This window comes from Panthera uncia (assembly GCF_023721935.1).
Source record: "Panthera uncia isolate 11264 chromosome A1 unlocalized genomic scaffold, Puncia_PCG_1.0 HiC_scaffold_17, whole genome shotgun sequence".
Taxonomy (NCBI): domain Eukaryota; kingdom Metazoa; phylum Chordata; class Mammalia; order Carnivora; family Felidae; genus Panthera; species Panthera uncia.
In genome coordinates, this window is record NW_026057577.1 from 141,025,104 (window position 1) to 141,041,746 (window position 16,643).

Genomic DNA, 16,643 nt, shown 5'->3' on the forward strand with positions numbered 1-16,643 from the left:
CACCTGCAGTGCGCCTGTCTGTGAGCCAGCCCCAGGTGATGGGCGGCAGGTGAAGGGGTGAAAACTGGAGACCCGTACGGAACGCAGAGAGAGGCATGCATATCACACGCCGAGTCCTCAGGAACAGTGCTCGCGCACTGGACTGCAGCCTCACTTCTATACGCTGTGAAGAGGAGACGGGAGATCAAAACCAATGCTCGCAACCGGCCTGGGGCACGGTGTGTAAGTGTGTTTCTACATAACTCCACGGCGACAGCCTAAGAGATGATTAAAACAAAACACTTCTAAGGTAATATGGAACCACAATTAAGAGCGTGGCTTCTGAAGCTAGATCGCTTGACTCTCTATCCTGCCTTAACATTTCCTAGGCTGTGGCCTCGGGCAAGTTACTTACCCAGGACCACGGCTCTGATTTCTCATCTGTAACACGGGCCTAAGTGCCCAGCTCAGACAGCTGCCGGCAAGATTAAATGAGTGGACACGTGCAGAGTAAAGAAATAAGTAAATGTGAGCCGCTATTACTAGTTCTGTTCTTGTAAAAAAACAAAAAAAGTGGCTAGTACTTGGGGTGCCTGGGGTACCTGGGTAGCTCAGTGGGTTGATTGCCCAACTTTTGATTTTGGCTCAGGTCCTGGTCCTGGTCCCAGGGTTGTGGGATCAGGACCCGTGTCAGGCTCTGTGCTGAATGTGGAGCCTGCCTGAGAATCTCTCCCCCTCTGCCCCTCCCCTGTGCGTGCTCTATCTCTCTCTCAAATAAAAATAAGTAGATGAGATGAGATAAATGGGGGTGGGGGGGCCTGGGTGGCTCAGCTGGTTGAGCATCCAGCTCTCAGTTTCGGCTCAAGTTGCGATCTTGTGGCTTTGTGGGTTTGAGCTCCACATCAGGCTCTGTGTTGGCCGCGTGGAGCCCGCTTGGGATTCTCTCCTCTCTCGGCCCCTCCCCTCCTAAAATAAATAAATAAACTTTAGAAGGTAATTAAATAAAAGTCTTCCTTTGCTAGATAGTTTTCAGAACGTATCCAGGTTCCTATCTACTGTTCAAAATATGTCACTTAGTCTGGTAGACTTGACACCATCCTGCATTTACATCTTTTTACACCTAAAAATAGTATGAGGAAAAGGGGCTGGAATTAGTCCACCAGAGTCCATAGAAACCACTTCCCCTTGGTTCCAGGGGAAGCGGCATGAGGACTTGTGGGTCAAGCCTTTTCCTTCCCTCCTAAGTTTATTTCCTGCACATCCTGGACACTTGAACATGCATCCACAGTGGACTGGGCTCACCCTGCCTGGCCAGCTGTGGAACCGGCCAAGGGCCACCCCAAAGAGGAAACCACAGAAATGGATCCTGGGATCAGGCAGTTGAGAGGGGAACAGTAAATGAGGTAGAAGGAGGAAGGTTCTATTTAAATCCATAATGTCAAAATGCTCAAAAATCCTTTGCCACTTTAGAATTTTTTTTCCTGGTACTACAGAAAATATTCTCATTCAGTTTGGAGAAAAAAAGGGTTCTCAGATAAAAGTAATTTCTGCTGTCGGTTGGTGATGAACTGATGCATATCACAATGCAGTAAAATTAAGGTAAAGTCTATTTTTAAGCTTTTAAATTAGTACATACGATGCCTAAAATAACCTCTGAATAAAAGAATGAGGAAAGTCTCTAGGATGCCTGTGAAATTTTACCGTACGTTTCCAGGCATGAAAAAAACTGCACTTCGGTGCATGCTGTCATTTACCATAAAGAGATCAACCTCTGCCCACAGCAAGAGGCGCTGCATTCTACCCAGGCACTCAGCGGCACGGACCCCACGTGGAAAGCTGTGGCCCACAGCCAGAGGTGGGCAACACCGCCCCCTAGAGGCCATCCAAGTGGTGGCCACCAGCATTCCAAGGACGGGAACTTGAACCCAGCCCACAACTTGGCTGCGGCCGTGTACAGACCTGGTTCCTGGACCAGGATCCATCCACAGAGAAGGCTGGGCTAGGGAGACATGTGAGGTTCTGGGGGCAGGACCCCCGCGATAAAGATGTGACAGCCCGGGTCCCAGGTCCAGCGGCAGCTGGCTGGGTGCGGCCCAGGTGCACCCCCACTGCGGCCCCCTCCCCTTCAGCTCTGTGCTGGGCGGAGCCTAAAGGAGGAGCTGCAGCCCTGCTGGGAAAATCCCCTTCCTCGCTAATCACACAGGAGACCTCGCAGGCTCCCAGAGGGACTTGTTGGTGTGACGTGTCCCGGGAAAGGCTGACCTTCCAGCCGATTCGGCAGGTGGTAGGATCGGAGGCCCGAGATTTGGGGACTGCTTCAGCTGCAACGTCTCTCAGATGCAAAGTCTGAACACAGCCTACAAGCCCGCTCCATCTGGAGGTGGGGCACAACTCACCAGATGTGGCCCTCTGTCTGAGCGTGGCCTTGGGAAAATCCTTGGAACCCTCTACTCCAGGATTTCTCTATGAAATGCGATCTTCCCTAACTGGCAAAGTCAGTCTGAGAATCAAATGAAGTGGCTACAGACATGTGAACGTGCTCAGTTACTTCAAGCACTTTATAAACAGAAGCTACCACCACTCTTATCTGTTTCCCTACTCTTGTTTACCACGGGGACAACCATCTGGATACCAAGGGGATGGGGAAGCTGTAAGGAAGTGTGGGAAGCACAAAAGCTGCACTCCCCCCCCCCCCCCCCCCCCCCCCCCCCCCCCCACCCCCAGCAGAAGCTGCAAATCAGGAGCAGAAGTAGGTAGTTTCAATGGCAACTTACAGATGGGATTTCAGGGGGCACCCACTGTGCATAGCAATCGTGATTCAGTTCTAGGTATAAGCACCAGGGGTCAAAGTGGCTGCACCAGCCACGTGCAGCGCATTCTCCAGCCTGAAACGGTGCACACGCCTGCTGCCCTGATTATGGAGGAGTAAGGGTTTGAGGAGTACCACGTTATTCTTGGGTGGGTGATAAAAGATGCCTTAATATGATGAGGTTTATGAAGGAAGCCCATCAGATTACTGGGGGAAGGATGAGGGACAAATCAAAGTCTGTATCAAGAAATACTACCAACGCACATATGTGTAAGAGAGGGGAAAGAAGGAGAAGCAAGCGGGAGCATGTGAGGCAGCCCCCCGTGAAGAGGGGGCGCCTTGTGGGTACCGCAGCACTGGACGGTGGAAGGCACGGATGGGCAATCAAGGACAAGGTGAGGGACAGGTGCTGTGCCTGGGCAGAGGGCCCACACAGAGACCAAGGTCAGAGCGCGAACCTCAACCACCCAAATATTTACACACAGTCTACTTCATGAAAAACAGAGATTTTGAGATGAGGAATTTATTTTTTCTCTTTTCCCAACACTGCCAAAGCATAAAGCACTCTCCTGGAGGTTTCAAAGTGGGAAGAGCTCCTTCCCGCCCCTGCAACATTTTGAGAGCAGCCACTGTCTCCCTGAAACAGCCTGCAGTTAGTCACAGTGTAATTCGTCCTTGGCTCTGCAAATCTCCGGAGACGGCGAGCGTTCGTGCAGTCTGCTGTCCCTTGTCCCAAGGGTAACACTTCATTGCCTGGACTCTACCCGCAGGGCAGGAACAGGAACTCCTTCCACACCAGCTCACTCCCCTCTGGACACTCCCCTTGCAAAGTGGGGGCTGGGGAGCAAAGGAAACATCACGTGCAATCCAACCAGCAGTGCACAGCAAGATGACTGACCCCCAGTTGTGATTTTTCTCCCGTGCTTTTGCTCATGACAGCCACAGGCGTTACTTCGGGGCACGGCACTTGTGCACCATGTTCATGAACATGTGTAAGGTTGTTGTTTTCACATGTGCTGTGGCCACACATGTGACCCTTACTTCATAACCTGAGTGTTTCTGATTCAAAAGACTCCTATTAAAACCCATGAATGAAATGTCCATGTTGGATTTTGACCTACTCCTGCTGACATGTTTTGGGATCCTCTGTATCTGACAGACCCTGACCTAGACTTTGATAATAAGCGTGCTTTCCATGCCAATACTTCCACTCACAGATTTTCTGCATGGGGACAGAGACGCTCAAGGGAGACATCGTCCTGCAGCCTCACCGAGGTCATCTACTAACAGGCCCTGCAACGATGGTCTCACTTGCAAGGCTTCCCAGGTAGCCAAGGTGATTTCTGCTGCAGCACCAAGTCTGTCCCTGTTTGGTGGCAATTTTCCCATTTCCAACATAAACAGCTCCCAACACAACAAAGGAGGGTTTTCAGGGTGTCTGAATTCCGAAGAGCATTCCTTCCAGATGTCACATTGGGACATAAAAGTTCTGAATACATTAGTAGGGTCAGTTCAAAGACATGACAACGGCACGGAAGGCTCCCCTACAGAAGGTGATGCCAGGGATGAAACCCACCCATCTGCCAGCCTCAGGTCCCACTGAGGTGACGGGTCTACCACCTCCCTTGGCCACCGCCATCAGCAAGTCTGATCCAACCGTGGGTCTGGACTGCAAATTACTTCCTTACTCACAAACTGGGTACGATGAGTAATACCTCACTATCAGAGCAGCCTGGGAGGATAAGGACAGTGCTGGTCTTGTGATAAGTGACTCCCTCAGTTGACGCTTTTTCCCAGCCATTCAGCAGTCTGATTCCAGTGACTGTACTAACAGATTGCCCATACTTTCCTGTTTCGTCTACAAATTAGATGTTAAATGCCTGGTTTAATGCTCAGTAATTCCACTGCATGCCCTTCATCAAACCAGAAACCGAGTACAGAGTGAAATACAGTTAACATGCTATAACCCATTCATTCACTTCTTTCTCTACTGGCAGTTTATCAACTGCCTTTTCTAGAACTCTGCCTAGGACTGACTGACCTCACCTGTGTGCTGTGTGAACTCTGCTTTCTGCATTGCCAGCCCCCTGGCATGTCCCCCCTTTCTCACCGCTCCTTAAAGATCAACAGACCCAACCATCAGGTTCTCTCACTACCCAAGGGTCTAACTGTCTTGGAATAGAGACTTGAACTCCCTTGGAAGAAATAAATCCTTTCTTATAAAATCTTCACTCATTTTGATCTTTCGCTTCTTCTAAGGCAGTCCAAAGAGCAGTCTCCTTGAGGAGAACAAAAAAGCAAAGTGAAAGTTGATGAAACCTATTTTCTGCTCATATCCATGGGCTTCGCTGGTGCAGGCACAAAGCCCAACCCTTCCTTGATCTCAGGGCTCTCAATTTTGGGCTTCAAAGAAAGGAAAACAAACAACAAAACCAAAGAAGCCTTTTCTTATCTAGAGCTTTCCAGCTTTCCTGACAAAACCCTCACACGTTGCTGCCGATCAAGCTTCCCACCACTTACTCAATAAAAACAATAACCAGTAACAAACAATACATACCAGAAATGCATATGGATGATGTACTTCTCTCAATTAACCAAAGACCTATCACATTTAGTTCATGAAGCTGAGTGCCAAAATAAAAAAATCAAGAACATTAAAAATGCTCTATTAAAAAGTCCAGCAAGTAAACCAGATCACATATACATCCATTTTAAGCTGGTCATTTTAAGACCTATAATATTGGACTGGCTTGACATTCAGCTGAAGGGCCTCTCCTCTCTATTATATTAATTGAGGCCAATCTACAAACAGTGAATTAAAGCAGACATTTGCAACTCTCCATTGAGGGCTGACCCTTCAACAAGAAATTATAAAATTTGGAGTCTGTGCACAGTTACAAATTTTCAATCCCAGCTGTTGTAATACTGAGTTACAAATAAAGATAATGTAGTATGTTATTAATTCATCTAATAATCATTTACTGAGTGGCCACTCAGTAATTTTCTACACTAACATCTCATTTCCATGCTGACATGAAAATTTTCTCTACCTGAAAATATTGGACCTGTATGAAGAAATAGAAAATTCATGAATTTAAACCACTTTTTAACTATCCTATAGAAAAAAAATAATGTTTTACATAAAACTCTTCTGATAAAAGGGCCTCTTTTAGAGAAGAACATCCCTCTCTCCCCCTGGGCTAACACTAGTATTTTATGCATACTTATTTGGTGGGAAAAAAATCCTTTATTTTGCAGCTTTGGCTGGTAACACAAGAATTTAGTGATTTGTGCAAAGTAACAGATGCCAGTACGAATGAATGGACCCATGAGTAAAGATTCTTTACAAGAGCTGACCCTGTCCTGACAGACTGGGGCTAGAGACACAGCTTATATCCCAGAAAGGCTTCAACCTTTGATCTTAAACAAAAGGGCCAGAGCAAGGTGCTTACTCAGAGCAACGGCACCAGAAGTAGGTTAAACATTTTTTGTTGAGCAAAGATGAGGGAGGAAGAGATCAGATTATAGCTAGGTATTTATACCTTTGCATCTCACATTTCCATCTGCCCCATCCTGTGTGTGTCCAATCAGTTACAGGTGGGGAGATGGGGAGAGGAGGGAAAAAGGAACATTTACTGGCAGCTGCTCCAAGACGGGCACTATGGTAAGTGTTGACAGAGTTTCACTCAGCTGTCCACACGCCTGAGAGACCCTCGTGTTCCCATCCTGTAGTAGGGGAAGCAGAGGCATTCAAGTCTGGCCCACGTCACTCAAGCAGTTAAAGGGACAGGTTCCACTTTGATATGCTTTGTTAATTAATTTGATAAAGGTTATATTTTTACAGAAAGAAAGCATCAATGACTAGATTCACAGAGACACACACACACACACACACACACACACCTATGGCAAGACCATCTACTTTTTTAAACGCCAGACACTACAGAGTATAAGAAGACAAAGTGCTAAACCTGTTGGTAGCAACTAAATGCCCCAGACCAAATCGAACGTCCAGTCATGCAAGGACTGTTCTAGGCTCTTTGCTTCCTCTTGCTTTCTTTGGCTTGAGGCCGTTTAATTGCCCATTTGTATCTGCATCAGATTAGTTAAATCAAAGGAATCAAATATTCAAGAGTACAAGGAGAGAGGTCAGCTAAGGTACCGAATACCGAACATAAATTACTGAGAGGTGATCAACTAAACATCCTAAGGTCTTAAGCCTCCCCTCTGACAAATGTATCGAAGCCATCCTGGCCTTTTGAGAAGTCGCAAAGATCACTCACCCTTGCTGAGGGGAGTGCAAATGAAACAGCCGTTCTGGAAAACAGTTCGGTGGTCTGTTTTAGAACGACAGGAGCTTACCAGAGCACCCAGCAATCGCACTCTTGGCCATTTGGCCCACAGGAATAAAAGCTTCAGTCCGTGTGAAAACCTGTGCATGACAGTCCAGTGTCTCCTTCTGAAATTGCCAAAACCTGAAGAGAACCCACTGTCCTTTAATGGGTAGGTGGCTAACAAACTAGGGCATATCCGTACCAGGAAACACTACTCAGGAAGGAAGAGGAAAGAACTACTGATGGATCTCAAGGGAATGACGCCAAGTAAGAAAGTTACACAGCTTATGATCCCCTTACACAACATTTTGAATCACAAATTATATACATGGAGAATAACAGATGAGTGGCTGCCAGGGGTTAGAGACGCAGTTGGGGTTGGGTATGAACAGGAGGTGTATCACCTGGGTGATGGGATGATTCTGTAAGTTCAAAGTGGTTACGTGAATCTGCACAGGATACGACAGCACAGAGCAACCACCCACGAGCACATGCACACGTGCCACACCGGAAGAGGCTTGTGGAGCATAGCAGAGTCGCTTTCCTGCTTGCATAGTGCACGGGGGCTACCCAGGACGTGACACTGGGGGAGGCTGGGAGAAGGGGGTACGGACCTCCTTGTCCATTTCTTTTTTGCCCAACTTCCTGTGAACCTGTAATTATTTCAGATTGAAAGTTAAAAAAGAAAGCTGGGAGTATGTTTAGAGGGATCACATAGATCTTTGGAGGTATATATGTAGGGTGGAAATAGTAATGGAAACAAGCAAATATATCATTTTAGAGAACACAGATGCAGGAGTCATCAGCAAAAACATGGCTGTGAAGGCCAAAACGAAAGGCTTGGAAGCTTGGGCTCAAACTAGAGAACTTAGCACGGGAGGTGTGAGAGATCTGGAGGATGCTGGAGCTCAAGAGGCCAGGCTCGCTCAGAGAGCTGACAGGTCCCCACGTGGAACAGAAACAAGCCCTCTCTGGAAAGTCAGGCCTAAGGAACGGGCTCTGCACTACAAACCACCGATGACAAGAATTCAGCAGAGGGCAGCTGGTCTACCCAGGGAGCAGCACACACCGTCAATCAATTTTCCTGAATGAGGTTAACCACCAGATGCCCAATTCATTCTCCAGCTCCGCCAGGGAAAGGAGAGAAAGGAAATCTGGGCCCTTTAGGCAGGGCTGACCGAGAAAGCACTGGGTTCGTTTTCAACAATACTCCTGGAGCGAACTAGGTGAGGGCTGGAGGAGAGGCGGCCTGAGAACTCCATACCCCAAGGAGCTATGCAGCACCCGCTTCCTGGAAACCCTCCCCAACCGGGGTGACCAGAGTGCAGAGTCCCCAAGGGCTCTGTCCCTGCTCCCCAGGGCGAGGGAGCACTAGCCAGAGCATAAAGAAAGAAGCCAGCTTACCCACAGGCATAAAAATGAAGCCAGACGGGTATGCTGGGACAAAAAAAAAAAAAAAAAAAAAAAAAAAAAAAAATCACCAGGTGGTCAGGAGGCCTTTATTTTTGACTTCTGAGTAAATCCTCTTTTCCCAGGCATTACCCCAAACAAAAACTTGCCCCAGTTCAGCATGTAAGTCTGCAGAAACAGAACCCAAAAGGCTTCTTTACTTAAACCCAGCAAGAATCACAGCCCCATTCAAATGGGAATGGTCTTCCCTGGGAAACCATGGCTGGGAAACCATGGCTTTCAGAAATCAAGTGAACAAAACCAACTCAAGGCCACTGAATCAAATCCAGAAATAAACTCCGGCCAAGAACTCAGTACCACCACCTGGTTGCCTCAAATAACCCACAAATATCAAAGGTAATTATCAATTAACTCAGGACCTAATTTCGAGAATGAAGGACGAATGGATGAAAATAACTATGCTTGTGCTATATTTGGAAATGGAAATATGTCCCTCTATCATTAAATCTCAGAATGGTGTGCTAGAAATAGACATTATTTATTCCACAAGCTGACAGAGGATATGCTAGGTCTGGAAGGCAGGCTCACTAGTGAGATATAAAGGTAAGGGATACATCGTTTTGGTCTTCAAGGAACTTCGCATCCACCGTGAAAAACCAACAAATGACCGACACACACACAATACACACAAAAGCAGACATAGGTCTCTCTGCTGGTCCTTCATCTTTGTCCTGGCACATGACAGCTGGCCTGGGAGGCCCTTGGGGATGAGTGAACAAATGAATCAACAGTGGGAAAAAGCATTCAGGAGGACAGGAAGACAGGCAATACCGGGAGAGTTATAGTCAGAAGCGGTGTGAACAACGTGCCAAAGGAGAGCAGAGAGACTGAGAGGTAGAAGGCAAAGGCAGGAGGAGGAAACTTCACGTTAGGCTCGTCGGCATTCTCTTTAAATACTACTTTAAAAACATTTTAAACAAGAAACCAGGGAGTATCAGTCATCACGCCTTCTGAAAGGAGGGGTAAAACATCTCATGACTTGCTTTCAGAGGAGGAAAAAAAATGCAGGAAGGGTCCCAGAATGCTTCCAGATCTGGGGTGAAACTCCATCAACCACTTTCTGCATCCGACCTCAAGGTAGAAGATATTTCCTCTTCTCTCTTCCCAGGAATGGGTATTCTGTATTGCATCCTCTGGGATTAAGAGGGCAAGGCGTCCCGAGGTCTCGCTCAGAACCTAAGTGCTCGGTCGGCCACAACGCACAACCCCTGAGTCTCTCCCAGGTGGGGTTCTTAAGAAGAATTCCCGAGCCAGCACTGAGAGACATCACCTTGATCCAGCACCTTCAAGCTTAGTGGTTAATGATGCCACCTTCAATTACGTGCTCATCAGTGAGCCAGAAACGTGCCACAAAAGAGACAGGCCAACAGCTGTGCTCCACGTAAAGCGAGAGATCACCACCACCACGCGTCTGGAGTGAGAAGTCCACCTGCACACCAGGAGAGCCTTTGAAAGCTAGCTTCCAAAAAGCTTCATGTATTTGCCTAAATAAAAAAGACAACCCGCCTTTTCTATCTTCCTCTATGTAATTTTAAATTGCAGGGGCGCCTGGGTGGCTCAGTTGGTTGGGTGTCCGACTTCAGCTCAGGTCATGATCTCACAGTTCATGGTTTCGAGCCATGCGTTGGGCTCTGTGCTGACAGCTCAGAACCTGGAGCCTGCTTAGGATTCCGTGTTTCTCGCTCTCTCTGCCCCTCCCCTGTTCACACTCTGTCTCTCTCTCAAAAAGAAATAAACCCTAAAAGAAAAATTTTAATTGTATGATCTGCTTGAGAAAAATTAGACAGCATAAATCTTTTAGCAACCTTTCATTTCTCTGATATGTTAAACTGTTTAGTAACTTTATGCAAACGTATTTAATTAGCATGACTTCTTTACTTGGCCCTTCTGTCACTTTTAATCTCATTTTAAACTAATTAAATTTGTTCTAAACGAATCTGAATTTTCATTAAACGAATCTGAATTTTCATTAAATACCCAGTTTCACAACACAGTGACAGAAGAAATCATTCCTTCCCAAGAAAACCTACCAAGTACCCCTGTAGATGTTAAGGCCTAGATGCAGCACAGAGAAAGGAGACTGAGGAAAATTCTGGAGCTGGTCAGTAACAAATGAACCTACTATAAAAATGGCCGGGGCTAAAGACGAAGGCCAAGCACATCGCAGGGAAGAATCGAGCAGCGCTCCATGCCTGTGTGTGGCCAGCTTCACAGCATCTAACTCCCAGCTGCCTGGGACCGCTAGGCACTCCCCCAACTGGTCAGCCAGGGCACCCTTCCTCGGCCTCAGGTCACTTTAGGGCACACATTTAAGAAGAACCCAGTCAGGGTACACACGCTAGTTTCTCTGCCACTGTGATAGTTTTCCATATAACAGGAATGAACGCACTGAAAATTCTCCAGTTTTAAAGGGAACCACTTAACCTTTAAAACAGATTTGAGGTCTCCTTGGTCTACCAACTTCATCAATTCTAGAAGTTCCTACGGTGTAAGTCAATGAAAACAAAATGTGTTTTCACTTTTAAATAAATTCCCAAGCCTGGTAACAAGACAGATTCTACTGTTTGCTAACTGGAATGTTTTTATTATAAGATTTTTTCTTAAAAATGCTACTGATGTTATTAAAGCCAGTGAACTGAGACCCAGTCTCTGGGGAACAGCTCTTGCAAAACGCTTTCCTTCTAGTTTCCTTTAGTGTCTGCTTTCTGAAAACTGTAACCAAGCTGAAAAGGTGATGTAAATCATATATACTGCTTCACGAAGTCTTCTCCGTCCTAAAGTCAAGCTAAATCTTTACAAATCCTGCTTGAGAATATTCCTTGGCACGTCACAGAGACAAACAGCAGATTAGGGACACGCAGTGGCAGACCTTCCTCTCTCTCCAGAGGCACAGGCTACCTGAGGCCATGGCGCCCCCTGCGGCTCAGTGACGAGCTTCACCCCCCAGCCACTGTGCTTCCCTACGAGGAGGCTGCTCGGAGCTACTTGCTGCTGTCTGTCTGTCTGTCTGCCGCACCTGGAAGAGCGAAGGCACAGTCTGTTTTTTCACACACATCACCTTCTCCCTCTCGGCCTGGGTGTCCAAATGCATGAGGTAAAGAGTTGCTGACATCAACATTGAAGGGAAAGAGAGAGAAACACACAACTGTACTGCAACAGGTGGGCATAAAGAAAGTTCCAGAAGGCGCAGGGGAAACAGCTGACCCTGCCTGGAGCAGTGAAGGGAAGCCGTATACCCAAGTTTCAGGGGCGCCCGAGCGTCACAGGTTTGGGGACACTGCTGAGTGTGATGGGCTGCAGGCAAAGTGGAGACCGGACCGTTAGGATGCAGAGAGGTTTCAGGCCAGTGCCCCACGTACATAAGGAATCACTGATGGTTCAAAAGCAAGGCTATGACCCGATCAAATTTCTATTTCTGTGGCAGTGTTGCAGGAGGCTGGAGCGAGAGCGGCCAGAGGCAGGGACACCCACTGGTGGCTACGGCCTGACCGGAGCTGAGGGAAGAACTCACAGCCGGCTGCACCCGTGACCAGAAACCGCTGTGGACAATCGTACCATTGGTAAGTCTCCTCAGAATTACCATGTGTCCTCGGAAAAAAACCAAAAACCTTCTTTTGGGGCACCTGGCTGGCTTAGTCAGATAAATGTCTGACTCTTGGTTTCGGCTCAGGTCCCGATCTCACAACTGGTGAGTTCAAGCCCTGAGTCGGGCTTCACTGTAAGTGAAGAGCCTGCTTGGGATTCTCTGTCTCCCTTTCTCTGCCCCTCCCGGCTCGCTCTCGGTCTCTCTCTGTCTGTCTCTCTCTCTCTCGAAAATAAACAAGCGTTTAAAAAAAAAGCAGTTTCTTCGTAAATACTGTAAAGTCTTTTTTAGTTATGGCATTATTAAGGGCAGGCAGAGAAGCTGGCGGCAGTGGTGTTCTGCTCTGAGAGCCTCCCCAGGCCCACACAGCGCCGGCTGCTGCAGAAAGGGCTGCCTGCGCAGCAGAGGACGGCAGAGCCCATCACCGGCCTGGGTGGGCCAAGGTCTCAGGGTCTGTCTCCAGGCTGCCACACAGGCTCACAGAGTTTCAGAGTAAGAGGGAAGTATGGGTTTCTGGGAGCCAAGCCTTTAAGTGATGAACGGCCTGGGCGACAACTAACTGCCCAAGATCCAGAACTGGCGGTGAGGTTCCTTCCCTTTGAGCACAGTTCCCGCTTCCTGGTCTCTGACGCCCCTCCCGCGGTTCTTGGGCAGCCCTACACTTTCCAGATCCTTCTTCCCAGCCTGTGTCTATAAGCTTTCATGTGCTCAATCTCAGATCACCTGGAAGGGCTCCTCATCTCCAATTTACAAAGAGCTGTGAAGTAGAGAGGTTTTTTTTCCCTTCGCAAGAAGATGCAGTAAAAGTTGACATCTTTAGTCAATCTGTAGTCCTATCGAAAACTTTAGATTACGTCTTTTTTCTCCTAAAAAGCTACACAAGCTTAATTGTAATTTTGTAGGATTTCTGCTAAGAATAACATACACGTACACAAGGTATAGTTAGTACCCACCTATTTTCATGTACCAAATAACATGATCTTTTACAATGACAAGAGCATACCTATGAAGTCAGCACTAGTATCCCGATGGCCATGTTGGGTTTGGCACATTTAAGTTCAATATTATGTAGAATTCACTTTTATCAGGATCTGAGAGTGGTCACACAGTCCGATAAAATCATGTCAACCGTGACACTGGCCACATGACAGCCTTACCCACGGAAAGGAAACCAAGCTGTGACCACAGTCACAGCTAAGATGGACACGCTCTGTCCTCTCTCCAAGTTAAAGGCCCCTCTACCAGCTCCAGGCTTCCCTGCTCACCTCCTGCTCCACACCCCTCCCTGGCCAGCCCAGGCCTCACGGGTCCGCTCCCGACAGACACGCAGGCTTCCACGCTGGCGAAGACAAGCAAGGAGCCAGCAGCCTAGAGCACAGTCCCCCGTGCAGGCCGAGCCGCTCAGGTCGGAAGCCTTCGTCTCATGGCTCACCACCTCCGGTCCACTTTCTCACATCACAACCAGTCCACACTCTTCCCAAGGGGTTCAAAGGGCCTTTCAGAGCCAGGCTCCGTCGTGCATCCCGATGCCTTACCTCCTTGACATGGCTGTGAAACGAGACCGACATGTCCAGCAGGATCTTCCGCTGCTCGACACGCCGAACAAAATCTTGTATCCGGTCTTCAAGCTGATGGGCAGCCTGATAAATCTCTTCTGGGTCACATTCCCCGGTCTGAGCCAGCTGTTCTGCTGCTTCCAGTAATTTATCCGCGTTGGTATATGTGTTCTGCACAAGAGAAAATCCAGAGGAATAGAAGGTGAATTAGAAAGAACCCAGCTGGCCATCACCCATGGCAACTGAGTCACTTTGGAACACTCCAGATCACTGCTGCAAAGTAAACAGAAAAAATATGAAGGGAAGAGATGAGTTAAGGAGTTCAGTGTACCTCTATCAGCAGCCTTTTCCATTACTGTTCTAGATTGTTAAACTCTGAGCCTTCCGTCTGAAGTGGAGACAGGGTATCTACAGGCGGCTGTGGCTGTCCCATGACTCACAGAGGGCTTTCGGCTTTGTGCTGCAGCACATCCAGGAGATAGCACACAGCGCAAATGCCCACTTCACCTTCCCTTCCAGTCTTATGACGGAGTGCAGAGTTCCAGTTTTGTCTTTCAGTATGACATACGGTTTTATAATTCCCCAAGTGCAAGTGGAAAGACTGGGTTCCAAGTACAAGTTGCTGTCTTCTTTAACATGTTTCTACTTACCGGTAATTCTGTGCTTCTCTCTCTTCTACTTAAGAACACATACTTTTTTAAGAAAAAGGAAATAACCATAATGGCTTATACAAACTAGCTAAAGTTTTAGAGAGCTTAAAGTTATGTGTAAATAGGTACCTAAAATACCCTGAAAATTACTCCATTTTGATCCATGATAAATGAAAAGCTGCAAATGGGTCCCCCAAATAAAGAGGTGTACCAGAGAGGCGCCCCTGCTCATGGAAATGCTGGAGAGAGGGCAGGCCGGCAGGGGCTGGGGGCAGCCAAGAGTGGGAGGGCTTCAGCAACGTGCAAGAACAGAGGGAAGGCCCGTAGAGCAGGCTGAGGTCCCTTTTACAAACAGGCGGAGTCCTTGTCCTTCTCGAACATGTCAGTCCTGCAGCTGAGCAGGGGCAGCGTCTCATCAGTGGACAGAGTGTGGGGCAGTGTCCCTGCAGAAAGCCTGCGCCTGGGAAGGATGAGGACGCCCCCACATGGGCAGCCTCCCACTGGGGGGACATCCATCTACTGAAACAACACATTAAGGATAAGGAGGGGCAGTGTCCTTAGTTCAGAAAAGGAAGTTACAGATGTGGAAAAGGAGAAAAGCTGAGCTAGCCCTATAGTACCAGGCTGGAATTAGATGGATGCGTGTGATACATGGTTCTACAGACACATGTGGGAATGTTTGCGTTTGTACACACACACACACACGCACACACACACACGCACACTCCTCTTTCCCTCCTCCAATGAGAAGGCCCAGGAGCAGCCACGGCCCAACAGCAGTTAAGCATTCCTAGTACCCAGATTTCTACCTGGAATGGCCATTCTCCTCTACAAGGAACCAGGGCTCTTGGAGATATGGCTGACTCGAGGTTGGGATGGGACAAAGCACAAGATGAGCCTGAAATATCTTATTGTATCCAGAAGGAAGGAGATGCTTGAGAACAATGTGGGTAGGTCAGGCCACAGAGGTTAGCTTGAGGGGGCTCCCACTGGCCAAATCAAGGACGATCTGAGAGTAAACAGTGAGACTAACAGAGTATAAGCCACCAATGCAAAGGAAAGCACAAGTCCATACGGACATAAGTAAATAAATAAAACTAGACGAGGAACAGGATATTTATAGAATTTCAAAGGAGCTCCCCACTAAGTGCTTGTTAATTACCGAGGGGGAGAGACTCATCCCACAGTGGAGAAGTCTGGCAGACACCACTTCAACCCAGAAGTCAACGCGAGGACCACAGGTAGCGGGACAAATGAAAACCGGGTGTCGCCCAATGGGACAGCACAAGGACACGGCAGCATGTCTAGGACACGCCCAGCTGAAGACATATAACTGGAGTCTAATCACGAGGAAGCATCAGACAAACCCAAAGGGAGGCGCATTCTCCAAAATAATGGGCCTGAAATGCTCCAAAAGTCAGAAAAGTTTAGGCACGACCAAGGAGGTGCTACCAACGCAAGGACCTTGGAAATGTGACCACTCGATGCCACCGGTGACTGTGCACCGGTCCTTCAGCCGTAAGGACATGCCGGGGGCTGAGGGTTAGGAGGTAGGCACGTCACAGTGCCAGCCTCCTGATTCTGACAGTGATAAGTGGGTACACAGAACAGCGTCCCTCCTTGGTGGGAAAAGGACGCTAAAGTCAGCAGTTCAAGGGAGAGTTACGTTCTCTGTGCTATCTGTCCAATGTTCCTGCAAGTTGAAAAAACATCGAAGGCAGCTATAAATACAGCATGGTAAGTATGAGATGGTCTCAGTAAGGAGGACGCTGACGCACAGAAACAGAGGGAGGGGTTCCCCTGGCATCAGGGTGGGGGTGCAACGCCCCACCCCACGCAGGCCACAAGCAGCATCTACGGGGAATTTAACCTTGACAATAAAAGCTAACTGAAAGCAGTCTGTTCTGTGGTCATCAGCACAGGCTGAACACCCAGCTCTCCCAGCTCCACACGAGCCACCGTCCTGAGCCCTTGCTGCACCTCGGGTGTGAGCCTGACCACAGCCCCTGCCGCAGGTAAGGAAATGAGGCCCACAGGGCAGTCACGAGGCCCAGAGGACAAGGTTGGCAGGCGTGGGAGCAGGAGTCGGCCCGGTCTGAGGGTGCGGACTGTGCCCACGACCCCCCACGGACTGTTCGGCTCGCGGGAGCCCCCCAGCAGGGCTTCAGGCAGCACGGTGTGCGTGCTGCTGCGAGGCAAGGTTCACCACTGCCTCTGCCCATCGACGTCAACCGGAACCACCATCTTCGGGGGACTTCTCTT

General features: G+C 48.4%; 1 protein-coding gene across 2 annotated transcripts in view; it reads right to left on the reverse strand.

The window, feature by feature from the left end:
- The window catches only part of TRIO (trio Rho guanine nucleotide exchange factor), a 353,639-nt gene that overhangs the window by 141,617 nt on the left and 195,379 nt on the right, over nt 1-16,643 (reverse strand). For both annotated transcript variants that reach the window (XM_049648759.1, XM_049648761.1), the window contains exon 11: nt 13,711-13,902. In XM_049648759.1, the coding sequence (XP_049504716.1) occupies nt 13,711-13,902 (192 nt within the window). The remainder of the gene's footprint in view (nt 1-13,710; nt 13,903-16,643) is intronic.